The sequence below is a fragment of the Sus scrofa genome, chromosome 5 (assembly GCF_054392235.1).
Source record: "Sus scrofa isolate SSC_HxYL_T2T_F1_AM1 chromosome 5, Sscrofa_HxYL_maternal_Yorkshire_Landrace_v2.0, whole genome shotgun sequence".
Taxonomy (NCBI): domain Eukaryota; kingdom Metazoa; phylum Chordata; class Mammalia; order Artiodactyla; family Suidae; genus Sus; species Sus scrofa.
This window is the reverse complement of record NC_139387.1, coordinates 66,614,485-66,642,315: the sequence shown is the minus strand read 5'-3', so window position 1 is coordinate 66,642,315 and position 27,831 is coordinate 66,614,485. Positions and strand designations below refer to the sequence as shown.

At 39.0% G+C, this 27,831-nt stretch overlaps 2 protein-coding genes across 2 annotated transcripts in view; one reads left to right on the top strand and one right to left on the bottom strand.

Moving 5' to 3' along the window:
- Positions 1-27,831, bottom strand: part of DUSP16 (dual specificity phosphatase 16) — a 209,326-nt gene that overhangs the window by 130,194 nt on the left and 51,301 nt on the right. The window lies entirely within an intron of this gene.
- CREBL2 (cAMP responsive element binding protein like 2) lies at positions 727-27,806 on the top strand. The gene is made up of 4 exons (XM_021092337.2): positions 727-1,007; positions 20,036-20,233; positions 21,989-22,133; positions 24,680-27,806. Exons 1-4 carry the CDS (start codon positions 993-995, stop codon positions 24,682-24,684), a joined length of 363 nt encoding a protein of 120 aa, XP_020947996.1. The 5' UTR covers positions 727-992; the 3' UTR covers positions 24,685-27,806.

Sequence of the window (27,831 nt, the reverse complement as noted above, 5' to 3'; positions counted from 1 at the left end):
CTTTTGTGTCTGGCTTCTTTCACTTGGCATGTTTTCAAGGCTCATCTACATTGCAGCATGTGTTCCTTTTCATGGACTAATAATATTCCTTTGTATATAAATACAATTGGCCTATCCATTCATCCCCTGTTGAACATTTGGGTTATTTCCACCTTCCGACATTATGAATAACTCTGCTAGGACAGAACATTACTGCACAAGTCTTCGTGGGGACACAGAGTGTCATTTCTGATGCAATTGTTGGCCATGTGGTAGCTCCACGTCTAATACTGAGACTAACTCCCAAATGTTTTTTCCAAGAAGCTGTACCATTTTACATTCTAAGGGTTTGTTTTCTTTTTTTAATTTTTAAAATAACCTTCAGAGTTTCCTCGGTGTCCCTAAAAACGGCCCGCTCCCAGGGCCGCCCCTACGGAGCCCCAACGGTCTCCTCCCAGCGCCCAGGCCGCGGGAACCGGGGGCCCAAACACCCCCCCGCCTGCACTGTGGGAAAGGTAGTTTCGGCCCCTCCTCCACAGCGCTCCCCGTCCGGAAAACAGACGCCATGCTGAGGCTCTGTGGACATTGTAGTTTCCTTCCTAGTTAGCCATGCAGAGACTACGTTAAGGAAAACTACAATCCCCAGAATCCCGCGGCGCAACGGCAGCCGAAGCGGCCAATCCGCGCGCCGCGCTCCCGCCTACCCTCTGGTCCGGGCCGCTCTCCAGGGCGTCTGTAAACACAGCCAGAGCCTGTCATGGAGGGGGAGGAGGAGGCGGTGGCGGCGAAGGGAGGCGTTCTGGGCCGCCTCCAGGGTCCGCTCTGCCATTCCTGAACTGGTCCCTCATTCCCGTGACTGTGGCATCAGGGAAGGGAACTGTTAGGCGAGAGAAGGGGGCAGTCAGAACCATATCCCCTTCTTCCCCCGGGGCGGGGCCGGGCCGGGCCAGACCGGCTGAGCAGAGGGAGGGTCGGGGGAGGGAGCGCCCGACCGGGCCGGCCTGTCTGCCGAGATGGATGACAGTAAGGTAAGTCCTGGGGTTTGCACGCGCAGCGCCGCCGCCTGCTTGTCGCTAAGTGCTCGTCCAGCAGCCGAGCCTCACTCCGTAGTCCACGCCAACACCCGAGAAACACCTGCCTTAGGCATCCTTGCGCCTCCAGCTGTGACCCCAGGTACCCTGGCAGGAATTCAGGGAAGAGCGGCCTGCGTTTTTCCAGCAAGGGCCCACTCCTCTGGAAAATGTTCACACCCAAGGCCAACGGGTTGGTCAGCTTTTCCAACCTTAGTCCTTGACTTGCCTCCCGAGATAAGTGAAGAAACTACTGTGCCTTCTCTGTTCCTTCCCTTGCCGCCTCCCAGCTTTTCTCCACTTGGGAGCCCTTTCACTAGGGCACCCTGAACCGGCCCTGTTCCCCTCGACGGTCTCCCTTTCTCCTCTCAGGCTCGCTTACTCAATGCCCCATTCATATATTCGGTTCACTCCCCTCTGAGCTATTTTCCTGTGGTTGGTTGGAACGCACTGCTAAGCTCCTGTTGCTATTCGTCCAGAGTCTGGAATCTAACCTCTTCTCGAAAGCCTTCTCCAAGAAAAGGGGTGAATTTCTTCTTGTTAATCTGTCTTAATATTCCATCCCCATCCCTCTTTCCCTATCCACATCATTTATCCCTATGAAGATAAGGTCACAAACAATATTGGTTAATTCCTACAGTTTACATATAACCTTTCTGTCTGAACACAGCAGTGTTGTCCCGTTATATTTCGTGAGGATAGTGATGGTCAGTTTGTTGATCATCAGCTTATTGATGTTCTAGAATGTTTAGGAAGTTGGGTTTGCTGTTGTTTTTTTTAAGGAATCAGACTTCTAGAATTTGCCAGTTTTCAAAGTAGACACTCAGTTCCCTCTGCTTTCCACAGGTCTTACTTTCCACAGTCTCTGGCATGCTGCTTGTGGTAGCTTTTTCCTTCATTTCCCCCTTTCACCTAACCAATAACACTTGGCTACTATCAAGTTTTTGTTTCACTCATCCTAGAGATAATGGAAAATTTTCCATCTTCTCTGTGCGGCCTGTGTGGTTCTATGTTATCTCCTCTTCCTGTTCCTGCTGAAGGCACTGAGGAAAGTGATAGCAGAGAAAGCTTAACGCTCTACTCTGGAATTGGGACTCGCTAGAGGAACAGTTTGCTTGTGAAATAGCAAACCCCTCCTAATAGGAAATACCATTGCCAAAACAAAAAGGTGGAGTTCTGAAAGTTTTACAGAAAAATCAGAAGATAATGTCTCATAACAACCTTTGTCAGCTTGATCTTTCAGTGTTAATATTAAAATTAAATCTGAGTACTATATCCATTATCTTCCCTGGATATGGCTGGGAAAGGATGCTGAAGAAAAGTATTCTTTAATTTCCTTAATTTGAGACTCTCCTGGTATATTTACTAATTTTGAGTTGTTTCTTTTTTCAAACCTTTGAGACATTAAATAACTTTCTCAGAGTCTTCAGTAATTGCAAGTAAATTCACCAGAAATACATTGGATTTTGAATTATTTTACCTTCCTATAAAATCACATAGAACTTATTTCTAAAACAAGCAAACTGTAGTGGGGGGTATAAAGTGTTACTGTTTTGCCTAGAGTGAAATTACATTTGGGGGAGGGGGTAGGCTATTCATAACTTACTTCTTAGGAGGGTCACAGCTAAGCAAAATGAATTCAGTTCTCATTTATTAAGTCATTGTTTTTGTGACAGTCTTTAGAAACCAGCAGTTTCTTTGATCTTTAATGATTATGGAAAAGAAAATCCCTTTCAGGTGTCTCTGGATGGATAGTGCCTCTGTGAATACACTACTTTCACTCTGAAAATATGTAGCTGTGATGAGTAATATTTAAATGCCATGTACAGCTGGACTGGACTGCTTTCAGCAGTGCAGTAGTATGAAATGGCCCTTAAAAAAGCCTTCCAGTCCTGCCTTACCCTGTGCTCTAGTTTACAGTCCTGCATAATTGTATTGTCTTCCTAGTTTACACATACATACTCACACACAAAACACTCTTTTCCCTTGCATTGTGTACGGGTGATGGAGTCTCAGGTTCCATTTTCCCCGTGTAAGGGAGGATGAGGGTTGGAGCTTCGAAGTATGGTGCTTGTGCTGGTGAGAGAATAAAAGATGACAAACTGGGTGACAGCAAGGCCAGGGCAACAAGAACAGGACAGAGTGGGCAGGAGCAGCAGCATTTGAATGAGCAGGTCAGGAAATATGATGATGATGTGAGCACCTCCTGTTACAAAGATTCTGTATTCTGAGTTGTTTCATCAGAGGTGATAAATGAGTTTGCCAAGAGCTCCTCACATTCTGCCATCTAGTTTTCTGGAGAGCAGGACAGATTTGAATGGGGGTGCAGCTTTGCCTCCCAAGGGTCTAGCAGTGTGCCTTGTACATGATAGAGTACTGGTTAATGGTGATTCGAGGCCGCATGACATTTGCAGCTGTGTTTGGCCCACACTACCCTCTGCTCCTAACTATGCCCCCAAATGAGATAGGGACAGTAAGATGGGATGTGAAATGAACTTAAACTGTGCCCTTAACTGTGTCACAGAGAAAGGTAGTCTCCTGAGCCCACCACCTGCGGGTGAAAAAGTGCTTGTTTTTATGAAAGCCTCTGCTCCCTAACCTGCTCCATTCATTTACAAAGAAAATCGAAATGTGTTATTTTCAGGGGCTTTGATCACAGACAGAAGATTATTATTTCTTGTTTTTATAATTGACTTTCATGTTTATTGAAGGAACGAATGAGCAACTTAAAATATCCTAGATCAAATGTTCTCCTGCTGCAGACCAAGCTGGTAAGAGACCACCATTCTGTATTGCCCAGTCTTCCTGCCAGTTTAGGAGCATCAAGTTCCAGCTGAGGGACTGGTGAGAGAGGGGGTCAGCCAGTGGCTAATAAGGACTGCGACTCTCCATACTTCCTTTCCACCTGTACTCCACAACTTATACTGAGATTACCTGATAATGAGGTTTCTTATACCTTCATTACCCCTTAGGTCTTTTGTTCCAGTCAGTTGTTCTGAGTAGTGCTGATTATCACAAAGATTTTAACGTGGCCAAAAATCTCTTTGACGTTCCCAGAGCTGTCCTTTGGCCCTGAAGTCCCTCCTGTTGGCCCCTTAGCCATCCTTCACTGCAGTTGGAACTACCCTCCTTGGACAATGGCACAAGGCTCAGAAAATTTCTGCCTTTTCTATTTTCTTGCTCCATCAATGCTTTCCACAAGACCAAGACAGAAGAGTCAACTCATTTACTAATCTCTGACAGTAAATATTAATGTTTTAACCTGCTTTCCTTTCCTGTGTGGGTTATGTGTACTTTTTAAATAGGGTACCTCTACAGATAATTTAACCCTAAGAAGTAATTGAATGCTACAGATATCAGTTGAAATTTAAGTGTAATTAACCTCATTTAGAATGTTTTGCTCTTTAAGGTTTTTATAAAATTTGTCCATTAATTCATTAATGGTAATTTATTGGACACCTAATATGTACCAGATGTGCTAGACAGCAGAGATACAAAGATGAATAAGAGTTTATAAATATTCTTAGGAGCTTTCATTTAAGTGAGCTAGGTAGACATATAGAAACATAATTACAGTGCAGTGAGGTAAGAAATGAGAGCAGCTGGAATTCCCTAGTGGCCTAGCAGTTAAGGATCTGGTATTGTCTGTCACTGCAGTGGTTTTGGTTCAATCCCAGGCCTCAGAACTTCTGCATGCCATGGCTGTGGCCAAAAAAACCAAAATACAACAACAAAGAAATAAAGGGCAGTAGAGGTAGAATGCTTTGGGGGCACTAAGAACGGATGCCTAACTGGGTATGTGACACATAGGTTCAGACAGTAGGAATGAATCTGTAAGGAAGAATGGGCGTCCCTCAAAATGGGAAAGAGGAGCTGTCCTATACAAAAGCATATTGCACTGGAAGATAAGTATTTTGGTAGGAGCTAGAGCAGGAAGTGGGGAGTTTCTTTAAAGGGCCAGAGAGTAAATATTTGTGAACCATGTGATCTCTGGTGCAGTTACTCAATTCTGCAAATGTAGCATGAAAGCAGCTGTAGGCTATGTTCTGATAAAACTTTATTTCCCCAAACAAGCAACAGGTGTCTTTGGCTTGCCAGCTGGGCTGTAGTTTGCTGCTCCCTGAGCTAGAGCATAAGGCCTAAGTAGGGGTGTGGGCAGAGATAAGGATGGAAAGATGAATTAAGGTACAGATCATGATTTGCTTGGCAAGTTAAGCTAAGAAATTTTGGTCAGTATTTCTCAAAGTTTGGAATAAAGAAGACACTTGCTGAATCAGAATTCTGAGAAATGGGACCTGGGAATTTGAATTTTGCTTGACAACCAAGGCCACAGATGTCAGGGAGCTATTGAAGAATTTTAAATCAAAGCTGACAATATCAGGAGTTCCCGTCGTGGCGCAGTGGTTAACGAATCCGACTAGGAACCATGAGGTTGCGGGTTCGATTCAGGCCCTTGCTCAGTGGGTTAAGGATCCGGCGTTGCCGTGAGCTGTGGTGTAGGTTGCAGACACGGCTCGGATCCTGCGTTGCTGTGGCTCTGGCGTAGGCCAGTGGCTACAGCTCCGACTCAACCCCTAGCCTGGGAACCTCCATATGCTGCGAGAGTGGCCCAAGAAATAGCAACAACAACAACAAAAAAGACAAAAGACAAAAAAAAAAAAACAAAGCTGACAATATCAGATTTGTATTTTTGAAGAAAAATGCTAAAGGCTATATGAAGACCAGTTAAGGGTAAAGATGTAGGAACTGGGGAAAGACTAGAAGCAGATGGTCCAATTAGGAAAGAATAGGGATTGTGGCATATAGCAAGATTTCAAATCTCATTTCTACCACTTTCAAGTTATTATGATTTGGGACAGATTATTATTATTTTTTTACTGAACTATAATTAATTTATAATATTGTATTAGTTTCAGGTGAACAGTAGAGTGGTTCAGTTACATACTTTTTTCCAGATTCTATTCCATTATAGGTTATTACTAGATATTGAATATGGTTCTCTGTGCTACATAGTAGGTCCTTGTTACCTATTTTATATAAATAAGTGTGTATCTATTAATCACACATTCCTGATTTATCCCTCCCCCGACCCCTTCCCCTTTGGTAACTTTTAAGTTTGTTTTCTATGTCTGTGAGTCTGTTTCTGTTTCGTATATAGGTTCATTTGTATTATTTTTCAGATTCCACGTTAAGCGATATCATATAATATTTGTCTTTCTCTGACTTTCTTCTCTAAGTATTATGTATAATATTCTCTAGGTCCATCCATAGAGAATGCTGCAGATGGCATTATTTCATTCTTTTTTATGGCAGAGTAATATTTCATTTTATATATATATATATATATATAAAATCTTTCTAAGTCCAATACTGCTGATGGGCACTTGGGTTGTTTTCATGTCTTGGCTATTGTGAATATTATTGCTAAATGTTGGAGTGCATATATCTTTTAGAATTAGAATTGTCATCTTTTCCAGATATATACCCAAAAGTGGGATTGTCTGATTATTTGATAACTCCATTTTTGTTTTTTTTAAGGAACCTCCATACTGTTTTCCATGGTGGCTGCACCAGTTGACATTCCCACCAACAGTGTAGGAAGGTTCTCTTTCTCCACACGCTCTGCAGCATTTATTACTTGTAGATTTTTTGATGTTGGCCATTTTGACCAGTGTGAGGTGATAACCTCATTGTAGTTTGATTTGCTTTTCTCTAATAATTAGTGGTGTTGAGCATCTTTTCATGTGCCTGTTGGCCATCTGTATGTCTTCTTTGGAGAAATATCTAGGTCACCTGCCCATTTTTTGATTGAGTTTTTTGGGTGCTTTTTTTTTTGTTTTTTGTTGTTTTGTTTTGTTTTGTTTTTGCTTTTGAGTTGTTTGACCTATTTGTACAGTTTGGATATTGTCACTCATATCATTTGCACATTTTTCCCATTCTGTAGGCTGTCTTTTAGTTTTGTTTATGGTTTTTCCTTTGCAGTTCAGAAGCATTTAGGTTTGATTACATCCTATTTGCTCATTTTTGCTTTTATTTCCTTTTGCCTTTGGGAGACTGATCTAAGGAAATATTGCTGTGATTTATGTTGAACAGATTATTTAATCTCTTCAGAACTGTGTTTCTTTATCTATAAGGTGGATGTGTTAATAAAACCTTATTGAGTTAGTGTTAAAAGAACTTAGCACATAATGGATTCAAAATAAACACAAGTCCTCTGTGATTCCTCACTAGCTTGGTTAGATTGCTCAGAAGAAAGGCCTGAGCTGAAGATCATGCTAGTGACCATTACCATGTAGGATGAAGTGGGTGTGGCATGCACAAAAATACTTGCAGGATGAAGAAAGTGGACATAATAGAAAGCTAAAGAGACAGAATGCCGGAAAACCCTAAAATGATCAGAAGAGGCCGAGGAGTAGGACTCAGCAAAATAAACTGAAAAGGAGAGCTTAGTGATATAGAAGAATCAGAAAAAAGAAAAAAAGGGAGGGAGAGAGAGAGAAAGAAGGAAAGGAGGGAAGGAAGGAAAGGCTGTTGTGCCATCTAAGGAAAAAGAAAATTTTGAAGTGTGGATTTAGTCTACAATAAGAGATGCAACAAAAAAAGATCAAGTAAAGTAAGTAGTGAAAAAGTAATCTTTGCGCTTGGAAAATAGGAGACTGTTTATGAACCCAGGAGAGAAGTTTCAGTGAAGTGATCTGGCAGAAGCCAAAATGTAACAATTGGGGAAGAGATGGGTGGGAAAGAAGCAAAGAGAGTTAAGTATATAGGCAAACCTCAGAGATAATGGGATTTGGTTCCAGACTAATGCAGTAAAGTGAATTTTACCATAAAGTGAGTCACAAAATTTTTGGTATACCAGTGTGTATAAAAGTTAAGCCTACACTATACTGTAGTCTGTTAACTGTGTAATAGCATTATATCTAGAAAAAACAATGTACATACTTAAATTAAAAAATAGTACTGGAGTTCCCGTTGTGGCACAGCAGAAATGAATCCCACTAGGAACCATGAGGTTGCGGGTTTGATCCCTGGCCTTGCTTAGTGGGTTAAGGATCCAGCATTGCTGTGAGCTGTGGTGTAGGTCGCAGATGTGGCTCAGATCTGGCGTGGCTGTGGCTGTGGCGTGGGCTGGCAGCAACAGCTCCGATTCGACCCCTAGCCTGGGAACCTCCATATGCTGCGGGTGCGGCCCTAAAAGGACAAAAGACAAAAGATAAAAAAACAAAAAGTACTAAAAAATGCTAACCCTTATCTGGCAATGCAGGGTTGCCATAAACCTTCAGTTTGTAAAAAGTGTAACAAAATGAAGTACAATAAAATGAAATGTGCCTTTAGACCACTCAGGGAATTAGTTTGTAAGTTTCAGGCAGGGCTAAAATATTAAATATTCAGGCAGTATTATATTTAGCTGGCGGAGGGAGGGAAGAGGTGGGAGTCAACTCTCTGTCAGAGAAGGCTGCTTTATCTCCTTTCTTCTTTGCTGACTAGAAAAACCTGGCAGAAAAGTTAGCAGCAGGAAGATGTAATTAGACTTTCTTTCTTTCTGAAGATAGGATAAGTAAGACAAAAAGCCAAAGCAACAGCTGTGAAGGAAGTTATGGGGACCTTAACACCAAATGAAAGTGTAGCTGCTTGTTTTTTTCCTTTAAAGTGGTAAAGAGCAGTGGCCGGGCACATTCATTTCTATCATATTTTTCTTTAATCGATGGAAAATAAAGTTTCTCTTTGTTTTCAAAAGAAAAGTGAGACAAGTTCTCCTGCCATTTTCCTTTTTAGCTGGGGCTGACACTACCACTTCATGTAAATGCAATAATTCTCTTAGACTTAAAAACCTGAAATTTTTGAGTTGCCTTAAGAATTAGAGCAGTAGGATGTAAATAAGTGCAAAAAGGGTGGTAAAATAATGAGAGTTCTTGATTGGTGTTTCAGATTTTTATATCCCTTATGATGGAGGTTTGACTTCCTTCCTTCTCTCCCTTCCTTCTGTCCATCCATCCTTCTGTAAGCTGGTGGTAGTCATGGTCTTAGTGATACCAATTTAAATAGACTGCAAGATACTGCTAATTTTGCTTTTCATTTTCTCATTTAATTATCAGTCTTTTAATAATCGTGTCTTAAATGCCTGGTTCTGGGCCAGATACAGTGAGTGTTGGAAAAGAAATGAAAAACACAGCTTCTGTATCTATGGTGCTCACATTACTACTGAGCCCTAAATCTAATGACAAGTGTCCTAAGACTGAGGTAGAGGGAGATTTGGCAGACGATGTGGAGGCAGTGTGACCACAGAGGCCGAGATGGGGTTGATGTGGCCACAAATGAAGGATTAAATGTCGTCGCTACCAGGAGCTGGAAGAAGCAAAGGATGGCTTCTCCCCTAAGGCTTCTAGAGGGAGTTCAGGGCTGCCAACCTTCTGGCCTCCAGAACAGAGAGCATAAATTTGTTGTTTTAAGCCACCAAGTTTGTGGTAATTGTCACAGCAGGCACAGGAAACTAACATACTAGATGTGATGACTTAGGTACTGACACTGGTCTTCTCCAGAACTAGAGCGTGACGTGGCCAAAGGGCCCTTAAAGTTTATTCTTTCTGTGATGATCAGGTATTGCTTTTTTACAATAAAGAAAAACGCACTCAAGATATTTTAACAGGCTGAAAAGAAAGGTTAATTTGGCAGCTCTTTGTAAGGTAAATTACCTAGGGAAGTAAGGATGGAAAAGGAGGGCTGAGGGGGGACCCACTGGGAACCTATTACATCTGTAAGTCAGGCCCAGAGTAATGTAGGTAGTAGGAATAGAGAGGAAGAGACAAATCAGAGATGTTGTAAAGGAGTAAACTGGCATGACTTCAGGGGTTGGGCACGGAGAGTCACAATAGTAGAAGGAAATTTCAAAGAAGCAAAAATGAAAAAGTTTGTTAACCTCCTCACCATTGTCCTCCATCAAGCGACTGATGTCACAGTGAATCCAGTCATTAAATGAATGACTATATTGCATTAATATAGCAGTGCATATAAAGCACCTGTCCATTTGAGAGCCTTTGCCGAGAATTCTTTTTTTTTTTTTTTTTTTTTTTTTTGTCTTTTTACCATTTCTTGGGCCACTCCCGCAGCATATGGAGGTTCCCAGGCTAGGGGTCCAATCGGAGCTGTATCCGCCAGCCTACACCAGAGCCACAGCAACGCAGGATCCGAGCCATTCTGCAACCTGCACCACAGCTCACAGCAACGCCGGATTGTCAACCCACTGAGCAAGGCCCGGAATCGAACCTGCAACCTCATAGTTCCTACTCAGATTCATTAACCACTGAGCCATGACGGGAACTCCTGCCGAGAATTCTATGTTCAGGTTAATGAGTCCTACCCTAGAAATGTGGAAGGGAAATAATCATGCTTGATGAGAATGAGTTACCTTTGACAAGCTGCTGTGATGCAAATCAGGGGACTTTGGTACTAGGCTCTGCTCTGATATTGAAGATCTCTGAACTAAAACTGTGTCATCTATGAAATAAAGAGGTGTGTGTCAGTGTGTGTGTGTGTGCGTGTGAAAGCATCCCTGTATGTCAGCACTCTTGTATATACTGATATCCTGCCCTTTATAATGTTGTTTTTCATATCTGCTGCATTTCATTAGTCTGAATATATTAAAAGTAAAGAACCTATCATACATTAATATTCCTGGAATTTGACAGTGTTGGGGGCATAGTGGGTGTTCAACAAAAGGTTGTTAAATAAATTAATTTTCCCCTCTTTACCTGAAGAAGATGAGGATGATAGTGTTCGCCTCCCCTGAGGTGGTGTGAAGTAGCAGGAGCTGACTGTGGGGGGCCTGGCTCAAGGCCTTGCCCACCCTAAGAGCTCCCTCCTTGCACTCCCTGATTCAGCCCTGAATTTGTTTCAGCTGTTTGTTCCTAAAAAGCTAGAAGTAAAATGATCCAAGAATCTTTGGGATAGAATTTAACCTGGACACTAGTGTCTTTCTCACTTGAGGAAGCCCCTAAAGAGTGTACACCCTAAACAGCCTCACACCCACTCTTCCTGCAGAAGTTAAACCCGTTGCCTGGGGAGACTATGGCATCGGGAGCTCTGTCTTGGCTAAATGCAGTAGTTTCTTCTTCATTCTCAGCCTTTTTAAACTCAAAAATTAGACCCTTTATGCTATGCCCCTCCCCTCCGTAATGTTCTTCCTCCTCATCAGCTTGTGTCTCTGTGCCACCTTGATTCTTCCTTTGCTACTACTCTTTCTGCTCTCTAAGGTTCCTGTCATCTTATAATAGCCATATTTTTAAAAAGCTTTATTGAAAAATAACTCACATACCAATAATTCATGCTTTTAAAGTATATAATTCTGTGATATTTTAGTGTACTCACAGTTGTACAATGATCAGCACCATGTAATTCCAGAATATTATCACCCCCAAAATAAACCCTTATAAACAAACTGTAGTATGTCCATATAGTGGAGTAGTGTTCTTATTATTTAGCCATAAAAGGAAACAAGCTATTAAGCTACAAAAAGATGTGGAAGAACTTAAACGTATATTGCTAAGTGAAAGAAGCCAGTTTGAAAAGGCTACATATTATATGATTCTGACTATATGACATCCTAGAAAAGGCAAAGATGTACAGAAGTAAAAAAAAAAAAAAAAGTCAATGATTGCCAAGGTTTTAAGGCAGGGAAAATATTCTGTATGCTTCTGTAATGGCAGTTACATGACATGATGCATTTGTCAAAACCCATAGAGTTGTACCATACAAAGAGTGAAGCCTAATGTAAACAATGGACTTTGCTTATTTGTAATACATCAACATTTGGTTCATCAGTTGTAGTGAATGTGCCATACCAGTATGAGATGCTAGTAGGAGAAACCATGGAGGCAGAGAGAGAGGGACTATATGGGAACTCTGTAATTTTTTTAAAAAATTATTTTTTTCCATTTTTTTGCTGAATTTTCCTGTAAACCAAAATGAGCTCTAAAAAATAAAGTCTATTAATTTTTAAAAAAGAAAAAAGGAGTTCCCTGTGGTACAGCAGGTTAAGGATCTGGCATTGATACTGTTGTGGCTCTGGTTACAGCTGTGGCGTGGGTTCTTTCCTTGGCCCTGGAACTTCCAGATCCTGTGGGTATGGCCAAAAAAAAAAAGAAAAAAGAAAAAACCCTAGCAGTCACTCGCCATTCTCTCCTTCCCCTTCCCAGCCTTAAGCAACCACTGATCTACTTTATATTGCTATAGATTGCCTATTCTAGACATTCCATTATAAATAGAATCCTATAGTATGTGGCCTTTTGTGTTTGGCTTCTTTCACTTAGCATAATGTTTTCAAGGTTCATCGATGTTGTACCATGTATCAGTACTCCATTCGTTGTTATGGCTGATTGATGTTCCATTTTATGGATACACTGCATTTTGTTATCCATTAATCAGTTGATGGACATTTAGGCTGTTGCCACTTTTTAGCTATCGTGAATAATAGTACTATGAACATCTGTGTGTAAGTTCTTATGTGGACATATGTTTTCATTTCTTTTTAGGATATACTTAGGGGTAAAATTGCTAAGTCGTATGGTAATTCTATGTTTAATATTTTGGAGGAACTGCGAAACTATTTTCCAAAGTGGGCACTATTTTATATTCCCACAAGCAATGTAGGAATATAACACCTATACCAACACTTGTTATTGGCATTTTGCCGTAAATCTATAGCCATCCTAGTGGGTTTAAAGTGATAATCCCATGATTTTGAATCTCATTTCTCTAATGACGATGATGTTGAGCATTATTTCATATGCTTATTGGCCATTTGTATATCTTCTTTGGAGAAATCTCTATTCAGGTACTTTGCCCTCATTCCTTTTTTGTTTTTGTTTTTTTTTTTTTTTTTTGCTTTTTAGGGCTGTACCTGCAGCATGTGTAAGTTCCCAGGCTAGGGGTGAATTGGAGCTGCAGCTGCTGGCCTATACCACAGCCACAGCAACACCAGATCCATGCTACGTCTATGATGTGATCTACACCACAGCTCATGGCAATGCCATATCCTTTAACCCAATGAGCAGGGCCAGGGATCAAACCCAAGTTGTCATGGATATTAGTCGGGTTCATTATCGCTGAGCCACAACAGGAACTCCACTTCCCTTCATATTAATTGGATTATTTATCTTTTTATTGTTGAGTTGTGAGAGTACTTTATGTATCTGGATCTAACTCCCTTGTCATAGATATGATTTACAAATATTTACAGATATTTTCTCCCATTCAGTGAATTGTCTTTTCACCTTGATGGTGTCCTTTGAAACAGAAAATTTTTAATTTTGTGAAGTCCAGTTTATTTTTTTTTTTGTTGCTTATGCTTGTGATGTCATATATATAAGAAACCATTGCTGGAGTTCTTGTCGTGGTGCAGCGGAAACGAATCTGACTAGGAACCACAAGGTTGCGGGTTTGATCCCTGGCCTCACTCAGTGGGTAAAGGGTCTGGCATTGCCGCGAGCTGTGGTGTAGGTCTCAGACATGGCTCTGATCCTGCCTTGCTGTGGCTCTGATTTGACCCCTAGCCTGGGAACCTCCATGTGCCACAGGTGTGGCCCTAAAAAGCAAAATAAATTAATTAAAAAAAAAGAAATCATTGCCTCATCCAAGGTCACAAAAATTTATTCTTATGTTTTCCTCTTAAGGGGTCTGTAGCTGTCTCTCTTTAATAAATTCAGCCTTTTATTCTGAGTTAATTTTTATATATAGCATGTTGTAGGAGTCCAACTTAATTCTCTGTGGCTATCCAGTTCTCCCGGCACCATTTATTGAGAAGACTATTTTTTCCCCAATTCTCTCTTGTTCTGGTACATTGTTGAAAATCAGTTGGGAAAAAAAAATCAGTTGACCATAAACATAAGGGTTTAATTCTGGATTCTCAATTATTTTCCATTGATCTTTATATCTGTTCTTGTGCCAGTATTACACTATCCTGATTACTGTAGCTTTCTAAAAAATTTTGAAATCAGAAGGTATGACCCCTCCACCTTTGTTCTTTTTCAAGATTGCGTTGGCTATTTTGGTTCCATTATATTTCCATATGAATTTTAGGATTATCTTGTCAGTTTCTGCAAAAAGTTAGATGGAATTTTGATAGGGATTGTGTTGAATATGTAGCTCAATTTGGGGAGTATTGTCATTTTAATATTAAGTCTGCCAATTCATTAATTTGGAATATCTTTTTTTTTTTTTTTGTCTTTTGTTGTTGTTGTTGTTGCTATTTCTTGGGCCGCTCCCGCGGCATATGGAGGTTCCCAGGCTAGGGGTTGAATCGGAGCTGTAGCCACTGGCCTACGCCAGAGCCACAGCAACGCGGGATCCGAGCCGCGTCTGCAACCTACACCACAGCTCACGGCAACACCGGATCGTTAACCCACTGAGCAAGGGCAGGGACCGAACCCGCAACCTCATGGTTCCTAGTTGGATTCGTTAACCACTGCGCCACGATGGGAACTCCTGGAATATCTTTCTTTTATTAGATCTTCTTTAATTCCTTACAGTGATTTTTAATGGTTTTCAAGTGTTTAAGTTTTGTATTTGTTTTATTACATTTGTTCCTAAGTATTGTGTTCTTTTCTGTGCTCTCCTAAATGGAATGTTTTCATAATTTTGTTTTCAGCTTATTCATTGTGTATAGAAACACAACTGATTTTTATATATTGATCTTGTATTTGCAACCTTGCTTAACTCATTTATCAGCTCTAATAGTTTTTTCTGGATTCCTTAGAATTTTCTATGTATATGATCATATATATCATCCTTAAATAGAAATAGTTTTACTTTTTCCTTTTTAATCTGAATGCCTTCTCTTTCTTCTTCTTGCCTTCTTGCTGTGGCTAGAACTTCCAATACAATGTTGACAAGATCCTTCGTTTCTGACCTTTGGGGGGAAGCATTCAGTCTTTCACCTTTATGACATTTGCTGTGGATTTTTTTCATAGATGCCCTTTATCGGGGTGAAGAAGTTCCCTTCTATTCCTCATTTGGGTGTTTAATTTTCTTTTCTTATGGCAGCTTTGGTTTTGGTATCAGGCTGATAATTGGTTCATAGGATGAACTGGGAAATGTTCTTTCCTCTCTTGTCTTTTGAAAGAGTTTCTAAAGAATTAGTGTTAATTCTTCAAATGTTTGGAGAATTCTTCAAATGTTTGGAGTCACCTGGACCCTGACTTTCTCTATGAAAAAATTTTTAATTACTTTTCCAGTTTCTTTGTTATAGGTCCTTTTAGATTTTCTATTTCTTCTTGAGTCAGTCTTACTACTTTGTGACTTTCCAGAAATTTGTCAATTTCAACCACGTTATCTAGTTTTGGGGCATGTAATTTTTCATAGTATTCCCATATAACCATTTTTACTTTGGTGAAGTTAATAGTGATGACTTCTCTCTCAGTCTTGATTTTAGAGTTTTGAATGTTTTCTCTTGGTCAGTCTAGGTGAAGGTTTGTCAATTTTTTTGGTCTCTCAGAAGAACCAGGTGGTGTTTTTTTTTTCCTGTTGTTTTTCTAGTCTCTGTTTCATTTATCTCTACTCTAATATTATTTCTTTCATCTACTTGCTTTGGGTTTAATTTGCTCTTTTTTCCCCTAGTTTCTTAAAGTAGAAAATTAGGTTATTGGTTTTAAAATATTACTTCTTTCTTTATTTAGATGTTTATAGCTCCTGGGCACTGCTTTAGCTTTATCTCATAAAGTTTTGGTATGTTTTCCTTTTCCTTCATCTTAAAGTATTTTTTAAATTTCCCTTATGAGCTCTTCTATGACTCATTGGTTATTTAGGAATGTCTTTTTTTTAATCTGTCATATTTATTAAATACTTATTGTGTACTAAGATAAAATATATGTGACCAAGTCCCTGGTGCTTACTTTCTGAAAATCATGATCTGTAGTTTTTAACTTATTTCAAAGGAGAAAGTGTTAAAAAAGTTAGCAGAAAAGTAGATTTTCATTCTTACTTGCTTATGATAAATAGACTTTAACATTTTTAATATCTAATGAAGACAGACTTAGTATTACAGAGGCCCTACTGAAATCTAACATCTCTAATATCCTACCTTTGTGAAGTACGTTCTCTGTGCAGGGCAAGACAAAATCAATGGCTGGCAGGTTTCTTTTCTTAGCAGTTGGGGTTAGGTGGACAGGCCTTGTGTTTCCCTTTGTACCTTTGGTCCCCAGCTCACAAGTGTGTTTTGGGGAGGAACAGGAGGTAACATGGATAGCCAATAAAGAGGTACATTGTTGTAAAAATAGCTGTTTAAAATTTCATATCGCTTTATGTCAGGAGAAATAAAATTAGAACAGAAAATAAATTTGGGGGTTATTTTCATAGTTTTCTTTGGAGTTTGTGTTGGTGCATAAAAATCAGTACTTTTCTTTAGCTACAATAATGTGCTTCCTCACAGAAGACATAGGAGAGCGGGGGGGGGGGTGAAAAAGAAAATGTGGTTATTACCGAGTTTGTGAAAATTTTAAGAAACACTGGTAAGACTTAACTTGTGGCTCAGAGATCTTTAAGGAATTTGTGAGGTTGATTTCAGTTTTAGTTTCTGGTTCCTAATTTCTAATTAACTTCCCTTATCTGTCCCCCAGTCTTTATGGCTTATGAAATATATAAAATTCATTTGTTAGGACAACTTAGTATACTAAGCTACATTTGTATAATACTCTCTTTCTTTTTACAAAGTGCTTTCATACATTATTTTACCTAAGATTTACAGAAATGCTGTGATGTGCTTGACTCTTGGAAACCGGTACACTAATCAGATTTTAGCTAGCACCAGAAGCCAAAAATTCAGTTTATTACTGAGGAAATATTAAGCTAGAGTAGTGGTGGTTTTAAATGTAACTTTACAGATGACATAAAATGCAAGAGCCCTGGGTTGCCTTCCTACTTTAAAAAAAAAGTAATAAAACACTTCCAATTTAAGTATTTTGCTACCATGAAAACTAAACAAAGGGTTATAACTTTTATTTGATTTTTATGACTATGCTAGGTTTGTATAAAAAAATCAATGAAATCTTTGAAGTACACTGTGTCCTCTCACTGGCTTCTGAAAGGCAGCCATTCCTGAATTCCATTCCTGAATTAATTAAAAGCAGCAGTATATGAGATATTAGATTATAGCAGGGTGTGATTGATGACTCATTTTAATGCCTAAAGAATAGATGTGATTACTGTTTATTTCACTATAGACATGAGTTTAGACATGACTGTACTTGAAGCAGCGCAGTCACACACAGATTGCTAGGGATGGAATTGTTTGCCAAAGAAATTTCTGGCCTTTCCCTTTCCACATAAGGTTTTTTTGAAGAAAGGAACTGGGACAAGAGATCTGTCATGTAGTTAAGGTGACAAGAAATCTTATTAAATTTCAGTCTGGTTTGACAGTTGCTTGTCCTTACGATTTTTTGAAAGTGGAATTTAGTTTCACAAAAACTATGTGGAAACCAAGCCAGAGATAAGGATTCTTCCCTGATGCAGTTTAGGTAAATATAGTGCTTCTTAAAAACTACGTCAGTAGCAAATACACTTTATTCTAATGTAGGGTGATTTCAAAATATTTTATTACAATTTTACAGTTGATGTAATGTAAGGATAATTTAAAATTTAGTCCATGGTAATATTTGGTCCACTAGTCATCCTACAATTGCTAATTATATATTCGACTCTGAAGAAAAGTTTCTTGAGGTGTATATTATTATTTGGGGGGGAAATGTGATGATGCAGAATAGGAAAGCTTTAAAATACCAGTTTTTGAAAAGTTGCAACTAATTTGGGAATAGTACTCAAGCAGCTAGCGTTTAAGATGGTGGTGTAAAGAAAAGATATTTTCTCAGAGCCTCAGAGTATTCGATCTCATTTCAGAACCCCCTTAAAATGCTAGATGCAGTAGCTAGCCATCATATTGTGACACAGGCTTTGGTAAATATAGCTAGTTCCCATTTGAAGTTTGGCTTTCCTGACCTAACTATCATACTGCATAATGATCTGATCTTTATATGGTACCGGGTACTGTTGGTGTATGGTATTAATAGTGATTTCAAACAAACAGATCAGAGTTTTTCTATATCCAAATAAATATTGATCCTTTTAGTTTTATTACCTGTGAGGCTTCTATGTTTATTCCAGTGACTTGCCAGTATTTGAGTTTTGCATCTTCTCTTTTAATTGCCTTTAAAGACTCAGCATTATTCTTTTCAGTATACTGAAGTTAATGACATTTTTATTCTCTGAGAGTAATTTTCAGAAAGAACTAGACATCATTCAGAACCTCATCAGATAAAGTGGACAATTAGGTTGTTTGGGAATTTAAAGAATAATGTATCACTAGAAAGTAATGTGGCACATTGTGTTGTGGCTTGTAAGAAACTGGCTCCGGAGTTCCCGTCGTGGCGCAGTGGTTAACGAATCCGACTAGGAACCATGAGGTTGCGGGTTCGGTCCCTGCCCTTGCTCAGTGGGTTAACGATCCGGCGTTGCCTTGAGCTGTGGTGTAGGTTGCAGACGCGGCTCGGATCCCGCGTTGCTGTGGCTCTGGCGTAGGCCGGTAGCTACAGCTCCGATTCAACCCCTAGCCTGGGAACCTCCATATGCCGCGGGAGCGGCCCAAGAAATAGCAACAACAACAACAAAAAAGACAAAAAAAAGACCAAAAAAAAAAAAAAAAAAAAAAAGAAACTGGCTCCAAAAGCAGCTTCCAAGAAAGCTTGTTCATTGGAAAAAGGTACCCCTTTCAAGATGACTCCTTTAAAGGAAATTCATTTGATGTATAAGTTCAGGTTCATTTATTTTAAAATTCATTATCTTTATCTCAAAATTACATCTTGTATAAGCACTTGAGGACATTCCAAAGCTAAACAATGAAGAAGATCAAATTACTCTGCCAGTCACCAAAAACTTGTGCCTATACAGGTAAATAAATAACAAGGATATTGAGAGGATGTTTCTGATACAAATGGGAGCAGTTAGAAATCTCCCGAGACAGTCTAGGGTTATAATTATAGACTTTGAAAGGCAGGAGAGAATTATCCTGCGGATTTCAGGGACTTCCTGTATGTTCCTTTGGGCTCAGCAAATTTGAAGAGGGAATCAATAGCCAAATTTCTTAGGATATGGATTTATTTATTTATATATGTACACAATTTTATATATAAATTTATACTTTTCTAATGGTAAATATTTAACAATTATAAAATTACACATTAGAAAAAAGCTATTTATCATCACACTTAACAGAGAAATCCTCACTGACCTTTTGTTGACATCCTTTCTTCTAAGTGTTGTTTTATGATTGAGATCATACTGAACTTACGATTCCAAATATTGATTTTTTTTTACTTATTTTCTTAAGTCAATAAAAATTCTTTGTGAACAAATATTTAGTGGCAATCTTTTAGTTTTTTATTATCCAGCTACATATGGTTCATAAAGTTTACTATTAAGCTATGTAAAGGTTATTATTAGAAAAAGTTTATTATTTAAAGAAATAATGAAAACTTATATTATTGCTTCTCTCACATTCATGGTATCAGAAGTAGCAGGAGAGGAGTTCCTGTCATGGCTCAGTGGTTAATGAATCCAACTAGAAACCATGAGGTTTTGGGTTCGATCCCTGGCCTTGCTCAGTGGGTTAAGGATCTGGCGTTGCCATGAGCTGTGGTGTAGGTCATAGACGTAGCTCGGATCCCAAGTTGCTGTGGCTGTGGGCCGGCAGCTACAGCTCCAACTGAACCCCTAGCCTGGGAACCTCCATATGCCGCGGGTGCGGCCCTAAAAAGACAAAAAGAAAAAGTATCAGGGAAAAAAATAGGAAGCAAAGAATCATAAGGCATTTGATGGAATTATGCTTTCTTAGTTCCACAGGCTCTGTTTATTACTTGAAAACGTTTTCCTTGCTCATATGCAGCCACATTCACTTTCCTAGACCCAGAACTAAGGGAAAAAATGCCTACTTCTCTCTCTCGAAGGTGGTTGGAGGCAAAGTGAAGAAGCCTGGCAAACGCGGTCGAAAGCCAGCCAAAATCGACTTGAAGGCCAAACTCGAGAGGAGCCGACAGAGTGCAAGAGAGTGTCGGGCCAGGAAAAAACTGAGGTACCAGTATTTGGAAGAGTTGGTATCCAGTCGGGAAAGAGCCATTTGTGCCCTCAGAGAGGAACTGGAAATGGTGAGAAAGTCTGTCAATAAATGCGCGAAACAATCAACCTAAGCTACATTAAAACATGAAGACACCAGTTTTCACCTATCCAGTTGAAAAACATGGAAAAGAAATATTAATCTGTTAGCCAGCACATAGACAGATAAGCAGTTCATACACTGCTGGTGGGAGGAGAAAGTGACTATTTCATTGAGGATTGTTTATGATTTAAAAACAAACAAGGAAAATAACCCAAATGTTCAATAATAGGGGATGGATTAAATATACTACATTCATATATTGGATGACTTTGCATCCAATAGAAATCACAATGCACACATATGTTTACTGATTAGAGACACATTTACACTATATTGCTAAGTGGAAAAAGCAGTATAATATGTAACACTATGCATAGTATTGTACCATTTGTGTTTGATATTTATTTATTTATTTGACCTGTGTTCATTCATTCTTTCATGTAGACTTTGGGTAGTGGCTGTAGACTATAAAAGAGAATAGGTGAAAGAGACTAGAAAGCCCCTTACCATTAGTTTAGGAAAGGAGGTGACAAGTTGGAAAAGAAGGAGGTAATACTACCATGATCATTACAAAACTGGGGCAGGCTCTCCCAGCTTGTTAGAGGGCAAGGAGATAAAGTTGGGGCATGAAGAAAGTCCAGTTATACATTATTCAGTAGACTTTTTTATCTTTTATGCCATTTTTTTTGTCTTTTTTTTTTTTTTTTTTTTTTTTTTGCCATTTCTTGGGCCGTTCCTGCAGCATATGGAGGTTCCCAGGCTAGGGGTTCAGTCGGAGCCATAGCCACAGGCCTACACCAGAGCCACAGCAACGTGGGGATTCGAGCCGTGTCTGCAGACTACACCACAGCTCACGGCAACGCCGGATCCTTAACCCACTGAGCAAGGGCAGTATCAAACCCACAACCTCATGGTTCCTAGTCGGATTCGTTAACCACTGAGCCATGACGGGAACTCCCTCAGTAGACTTTTTTTAAAATACATTGAGTTTGACTTATAAATTATTTCTCAGCTTCTGCAGTGTAAGCCACTGGAGGACATAGTCTATGGAATGATTAATCTTTTATATCCCCAAAGTCCATGGTATGCACCCTGGTAGAAAGTAGATATTTAGTGAATATTTATGAAATAGAGAAAGGAAATTACAAAATTATTTATTTTAGGAGCAGAAATAATGTGACAGCAAAAAGTGATGAATTCTTTTTTTTTTTTTTTTTTGCTTTTTTAGGGCCGCACCTGCAGAATATAGAAGTTCCCAGGCTAGGGGTCGAATATCAGAGCTACAGCTGCTAGCCTATGCCACAGCCACAGCAACGCCAGATCTGAGCCACATCTGCGACGTACACCACAGCTCAGGGCAACGTCAGATCCTTAACCCACTGAGCAAGGCCAGGGATCAAACCTGCATCCTCATGGATGCTAGATGGATTCGTTTCCACTGTGCCACGAAGGGAACCCCCAAAAGGAAATGAATTCTAATGAGTGGTACAACTGGGGAGATAACTCTTTTAGCCAGAGGGCCTTTTTAATATGAGCCAAACATCACAAGAAAGATGCAGCCATGTTTTTTCACCCACTTCTGAAGACACAGGCCTCAGCCATGTCCTGGGTTATGAATAGGAGGTGGAATTCCCAGCAGCCATTGGACCATTGGTTATGGGAGTTCTTATGTCTAGGATTTCTACCTGTGGTTGTGGAACTCTGACTAGTAAAATTTTACTTAAATATATTTTACACGTTTCAGTACAAGCAGTGGTGCATGGCAATGGACCAAGGAAAAATCCCTTCTGAAATAAAGGCCCTACTCACTGGAGAAGAGCAGAGCAAATCTCAGCAGAACTCAAACAGGCACATGAAAGCTGGGAAGACAGAAGCTAACAGCAATTCCTGTGAGTACAGTACATGGGAGAATTTATATTTAGAGGAATGATTTAAAGTAGGGTTTCCCTTTTTTTTTTTTTTTTTGTTCCTCTTCTTAGGGTTGCACCTACAGCATATGAAAGTTCCCAGGCTAGGTGTTGTACTGGAGCGGCAGCTGCTGGCCACAGCCATGTCAACACCAGATCCAAGCCACATCGAGGCTTGTGCTGCAGCTTGCAGCAATACCTGACCCTTAACCCACTGATCAAGGCCAGGGATCGAACCTGCATCCTCACACTATGTCAGGTTCTTAACCTGTTGAGCCACAATGGGAACACCATAAAGTAGGGTTTCTATTAACCACTTTTCTTGGTATGTCTTCAAATAAAATGTTGATGTCATTTGTAATACATTAATAAGCAAGTGAAATGGTGTTAAGATTTAGAATATCGAGATGTGTTTTAAATGGGGTGTAGAAAGAGCAACTGATATATTCATGGAAATTTTTAAAAGTAGACCTAATAAATAAGTGTACCATTCTAATTACTGTTAATAATAATACATTTTATTTGTATTTTGGTTTACAAAGTACTTTCACTTATATTTATCTTAATTATTTCTTCCAATAATTGTGTTAAGTATAATTATACTTTTCATTTTATAAATGAAGAAATAGCAGAGGTGCTCAGTAAGGTGCTCAGGGTCACACAGCTATAACAGTAGACCCTGTCCTCCCCTAGTTCAGGTTCTGTCCTAGTTCAGTAGCCCATCACTATAAGGATTTTTTTTTTTAAGGAGAAATTCACATAACATAAAATTAATCGTTTTAAAGTGGCAATTCTGAGGCATTTAGAACACTCCCAGTGTTGTACAACTACCATTTCTACCTAGTTAGAAAACATTTCATCACCCCAAAAGAAAGCTCTAGACTCATTAAGCATTACTTACTTAATCCCTTCCCTCTAGCCCCTGGTAACTGTGAATCTGCTTTCTGTCTCTGTGGATTTACCTATTCTATATATTTCATATAAATGGTATCATACAGAGTGTGACTTTTTGTATCTGGCTTCTTTGATCTAGCATAATGTTTTTGAGGTTCATCCACTTTGTAGCATATATTAGTACTTTCTATTTTATGACTGCATAATATTCCATTGTATATGTAGACCACAATTTGTTTACCCATTCATCTACTGATGGGTACCTTTGTGCTGTTGCAAACAGTGCTGCTATAAACACACATATACACTTAATGTATTTGAGTACCTGTTTCCAGTTCTTTGGGGTATATACCTAGAAGTGGAATTGCTGGGTCACATGGTAATTTGATATTTAACTTTAGAGGAACCACAAACAGTGGCTGAAATGTTCTGCATTACCACCAAAGTATTTCTCTATATCCTGCCAGTACTTTTTATTTTCCATTTTTGAAAACTATAGCCTTCCCAGTGGCATCAGATGGTGGTTTTGATTTGGATTTCCCTGATGACTAATGTTGAGCAGCTTTTCGTGTGCTTTTTGGCCATTCGTGTATCTTCTTTGAAGAATTGTATCTTTACGTCCCTTGCCCATGTTTTAATTGAGTTGTTTTTCATTTTGTTAACTTGTAAGAAGAGTTCGTCATATATTCTGGATTCCGGATCTTTATCAGATATATGATTTACAGATATTTCTCCCATTCTGTAGCTTGTCTTTTCACTTTCTTGATAGTGTCCTTTGGTGCACAAAACTTAATTTTGAGGAAGTCGATTTTATCTATTTTTGATTTTGCTGTTCATGCTTTGGGTGTCATATCTAACACTCTATTGTCAAATCCAAGGTCATGAAGATTTTATTTGCCCCTATGCTTTCTTCTAAGCAAAGCTCTTTGTTTTAGGTCTTATATTTAGATCATTAATCTATTGAGTTAATTTTTCTGTATGGCGTGAAAATTTTCTATATAGAATAACATCTATCATCATTTGTTAAAGAGGCTGTAAAGATTTTAGAATGAAGTGTCATGTATTGATTTCTTCATCATTGCGATTGCTTTGGGAGCACTTGAAATAATTATAAGGAAATGTTACAAATTTTTTATCTTTTAAAAAATTTTTATAAATTTGTAGGATTGGCTTTTTCCTAACTTATAACATCTGCATTAATCTAAATTGACAATGAAAAAAAGCCAATTCAGTTGTTTTCTTTCACTCTTTACTTAAAAACAGCCTTCCCCTAGGAGTTGCTGTTGTGGCTCAGCAGTAACGAATCTGACTAGTATCCATAAGGCTGCAGGTTCCATCCCTGGCCTTGCTCAGTGGGTTAATGATCCCACATTGCCATGAGCTGTGGTGTAGGTCGCAGACACGGCTCAGACCTGGCGTGGCTGTGGTGTAGGCTGGCACCTGCAGCTCCATCTCCAATTAACTCCTAGCCTGGGAATTTCTGTATGCCCTGGTGTGGCCCAAAAAAAAAAAAAAAAAAAAAAAGAGCCTCCCCATGGACACTAATTTTTTTTTTAATTTATGCATTTTAAAACAGATTAACCAAACTTCATTGACTTTGAAAACATTGTTACATTTGTAACTGTATTTTTCAGGGTGAAGATCATATAAAATGATGAGTTGGTGGTTGAAGCCAATATTCTGATTCCTAAGGAGGATGGATGGGCAAGATTACTCCTTGGCTCCATTTACTACCTACTGCCTAGTCATCTCTGTAAATCTGCAGTTTCTACCAAAATGTGCGATCATAGATCTCAAAGGATTTTGCTTTAATCTTCAACACTTAAAAATTTACAAACATTCAGACCTGTTCTTGCTGGTATTGCCACCCATGGCATTTAACATGTTGCAATGCTTGAAAGCACAGGAGTAGAGAGAATGGGTGAAGATTGTATTTTTGCACCTCAACTCCACATTGCTTTATTGGTTAATTTATATTCTTTCCATGTAATTCATGTAATTGTATGTGTATGTGTGTTTAGGTGTCACCTCCTTTCATGTTTTTGATTCCCCTACAAAGAGAAACCAAATGGGCTGATTACTGACTGTAAGTTCTTAGCCTTTATGGACCTAATCTTATTTCTTAATATTTACTTGAGTAATGTTTATTTTCTGCATAACCATGATTTCTCCTGTGAGCCATTCCAGCATAAGCTGTGAATATGTATTAACAAATATATACATTTCTATTTTTATAATCCATAATGATATGCCTATTTTAAATAATGTACACTTTAACCAAATCCATCAAGAAAGCCCTTAAGATAGCCTCTATTTAAAACTTTTTTTGCTGTCTTCTAAAACTGTATTTTTAAAAGTTTGCTAGGGCCTAATCCATACTTGGAGAATCATTAATCAAACTTTATTTTTAAACAAGAAGTAACCTGTTAGGCATTTCAGCAGCATACATCATCTTGACAACCCAGAGTACAAATATATGTATGTGTTTCTATTGTATGTCTATATATATGTGTGTATGGGGAGGGCCGGAGTGAATATTCACACACATTTCATTGTGTGGTCAACTAACTTGGAGAATTTTTCTAAAGAAAATAGGATGAAATTAGCTGCTGAGATGGAGTTTCTGCCTCAAGAGATCTGGAACGAAATGAGGGACAGATTGCTGGTAGATCTAATGGCTATAGCCATAACCACCGGAACACTTCGTTTCTTCCCTGACTTGAGTTTCCTGATGAATGTATTCTGAGCCAGAAAGAAACACACTGTGGGTGTGCGTTGGGTTCAGCCCTGGCTGTGCCTTCTCTCTGGAGTGAAGCACTGGAGCCAGAGGCGCACACAGCACCGCCCCTTGTGGGCCTGGCAGGAGTGGCAAAGGGCAGAGTTCTCTCTAGCTCCCATCACAGCTGCTTTTGCTTTCTTCCTGGCTGCCAAATGGAGTGATGGCTGAGGATCCACGCTCATAATATGATACACTCAGACCTGGGAATCTTTCGATTTCCCCATTGAGACACTTTATCACTCTTTTCTCTTTCCCATAGTTGAATCAGGAGTTGTGTTCTCTGTTGCTGCTAAATTATAATTTCCCTTTGTGCTAATGAAGCAAACATTTGGCTTCCAAACAAAATATTTTGTGTTATGAAATAGCAGTTTAAGAGGAGGCATCATAGTCTAGATTGTCTATGAGGTGGAACAGGAGATGGACCACGTAGTTTCAGGTGACAGGGTACTTCCCCTTCTTCTTAGGCCATGTGTTAGAATTAAGTGCCTCCCCTTAGCCTGAGTTCCTAAAGATCTGTTGTGCTTGGGTCACAGATTCAGATCTTTAGTCTAGTTTTGCGTGACGACTGATAAACCACTAGCCCAGTCTGTTGGGTCTCTCTGTGTTTTGGAGGACTGGGGGTTTAAGGGTATTTAATGTGTTTTTACAGTCACAAATGTAGATAGGTTAAAGATTGTTAATATTCAGGCCTTCAGAATTTAAGTGTTTTAGATATAATGTCCAGATTTTAATGGGTATGTTTTTGCCATCTGGTCTACTCAAATGTATATTTTTATTTTGCAAAACAACCCAAGACTTACTCTGTGTTGCTTTGTTCAGTATCTTTTGAATTCCTCAGAAGAGTTGTTTTCAAAGCAAACATTCCAAATGAATGTGGCTCTTCAATGGAATGTCTTCATTGTGCTTGAAGTGTTTCTTCTTTGGTTGTGATTTCAAATTACAGGCTCATTTGAGCTACTCCCCCACCCCCACCCCCTGCCCAGTACCTTTATAAAAGCAGCGACTTTATCCTCAGGTAGAGAATGTGTAATTTTAGATGGAAGTAAATTACAATTTATTTGAGTTTATTCCTGAACCTATCTATTTGGTATTTGGAGTAGATGAGACCAAGAGAAAGTTCCTTGGTCTTAAAAAGGAATGTTAAGATTGCTTTAGGTATTGTGCTAGCTGCACGCTTTGGCCACTTGAAGCATGTTAATAAACATCACTGATGAAAACAGCTTGAGCATTTCTTCCCCCATTCCAGTGACAGGGCATCACACTGAAATCCTAGCATCTCTCACTTACCTATAAGGACAACACAGCTGAGAGAGGACACAGGAGGATGGGAGAGTCAGTGAGCTCAGTGCCCCTGGCCCTGTTCTGCTGTTCTCCTTGCTCTCTGAGTAGACAGAGTAATGTTTCCTTTTTTTTTTTTTTCTTTTTTTCCAAAGAAAGGAAAATAACGGGGGAAATATATTTATGTATTTAGACCAATCATATTCTGTCATTAATTTAGCATAGACCTGCTGTAAATTAGAGCAACTGAGTATAATATGGAATAAGTTTGACTAGGTCAAGTTTTAGTTGAAGTTCTTAAAAATTTTTGTCTCTTTTATCTGAAATCTAATATATCTAAATCAGAATCTGTCTCGCTGCAGCAAATTCATGTCACTGTTTACCAGCTAATTGACAGTATTTATCAGCATCACCATTTAGCATTTTATATTGTCATCTTTGAATTGTGATAGGCTTGATTTGGCTCATTAAAAAAAGCATAGGTTTAAACTGAACTTTTAGTTAAAATAAAAGCAAATAAAATTTAAAAACAAATGTGACATTTCATTATAAGTCACTTGCATATTATCAATTACATTTTTAGTTTTAAAAGGGGGAAATTACTACTAGACCACATGGTATTTGGGGACATTGAAGGAATTTTTCTTTCTCTGAAGAGCCTTGTACAATTATATTTTTATGAAAAATAAAATATCTTCACCAGAGATATCTCAAGTTGTCTGTTTTATA

Bases quoted from the DNA above. Each gene is read 5' to 3' on its own strand.
- CREBL2 (XM_021092337.2), top strand. The intron at 20,234-21,988 runs GTGAGAAAGTCT...TACACGTTTCAG, and splicing joins TCAGAGAGGAACTGGAAATG to TACAAGCAGTGGTGCATGGC.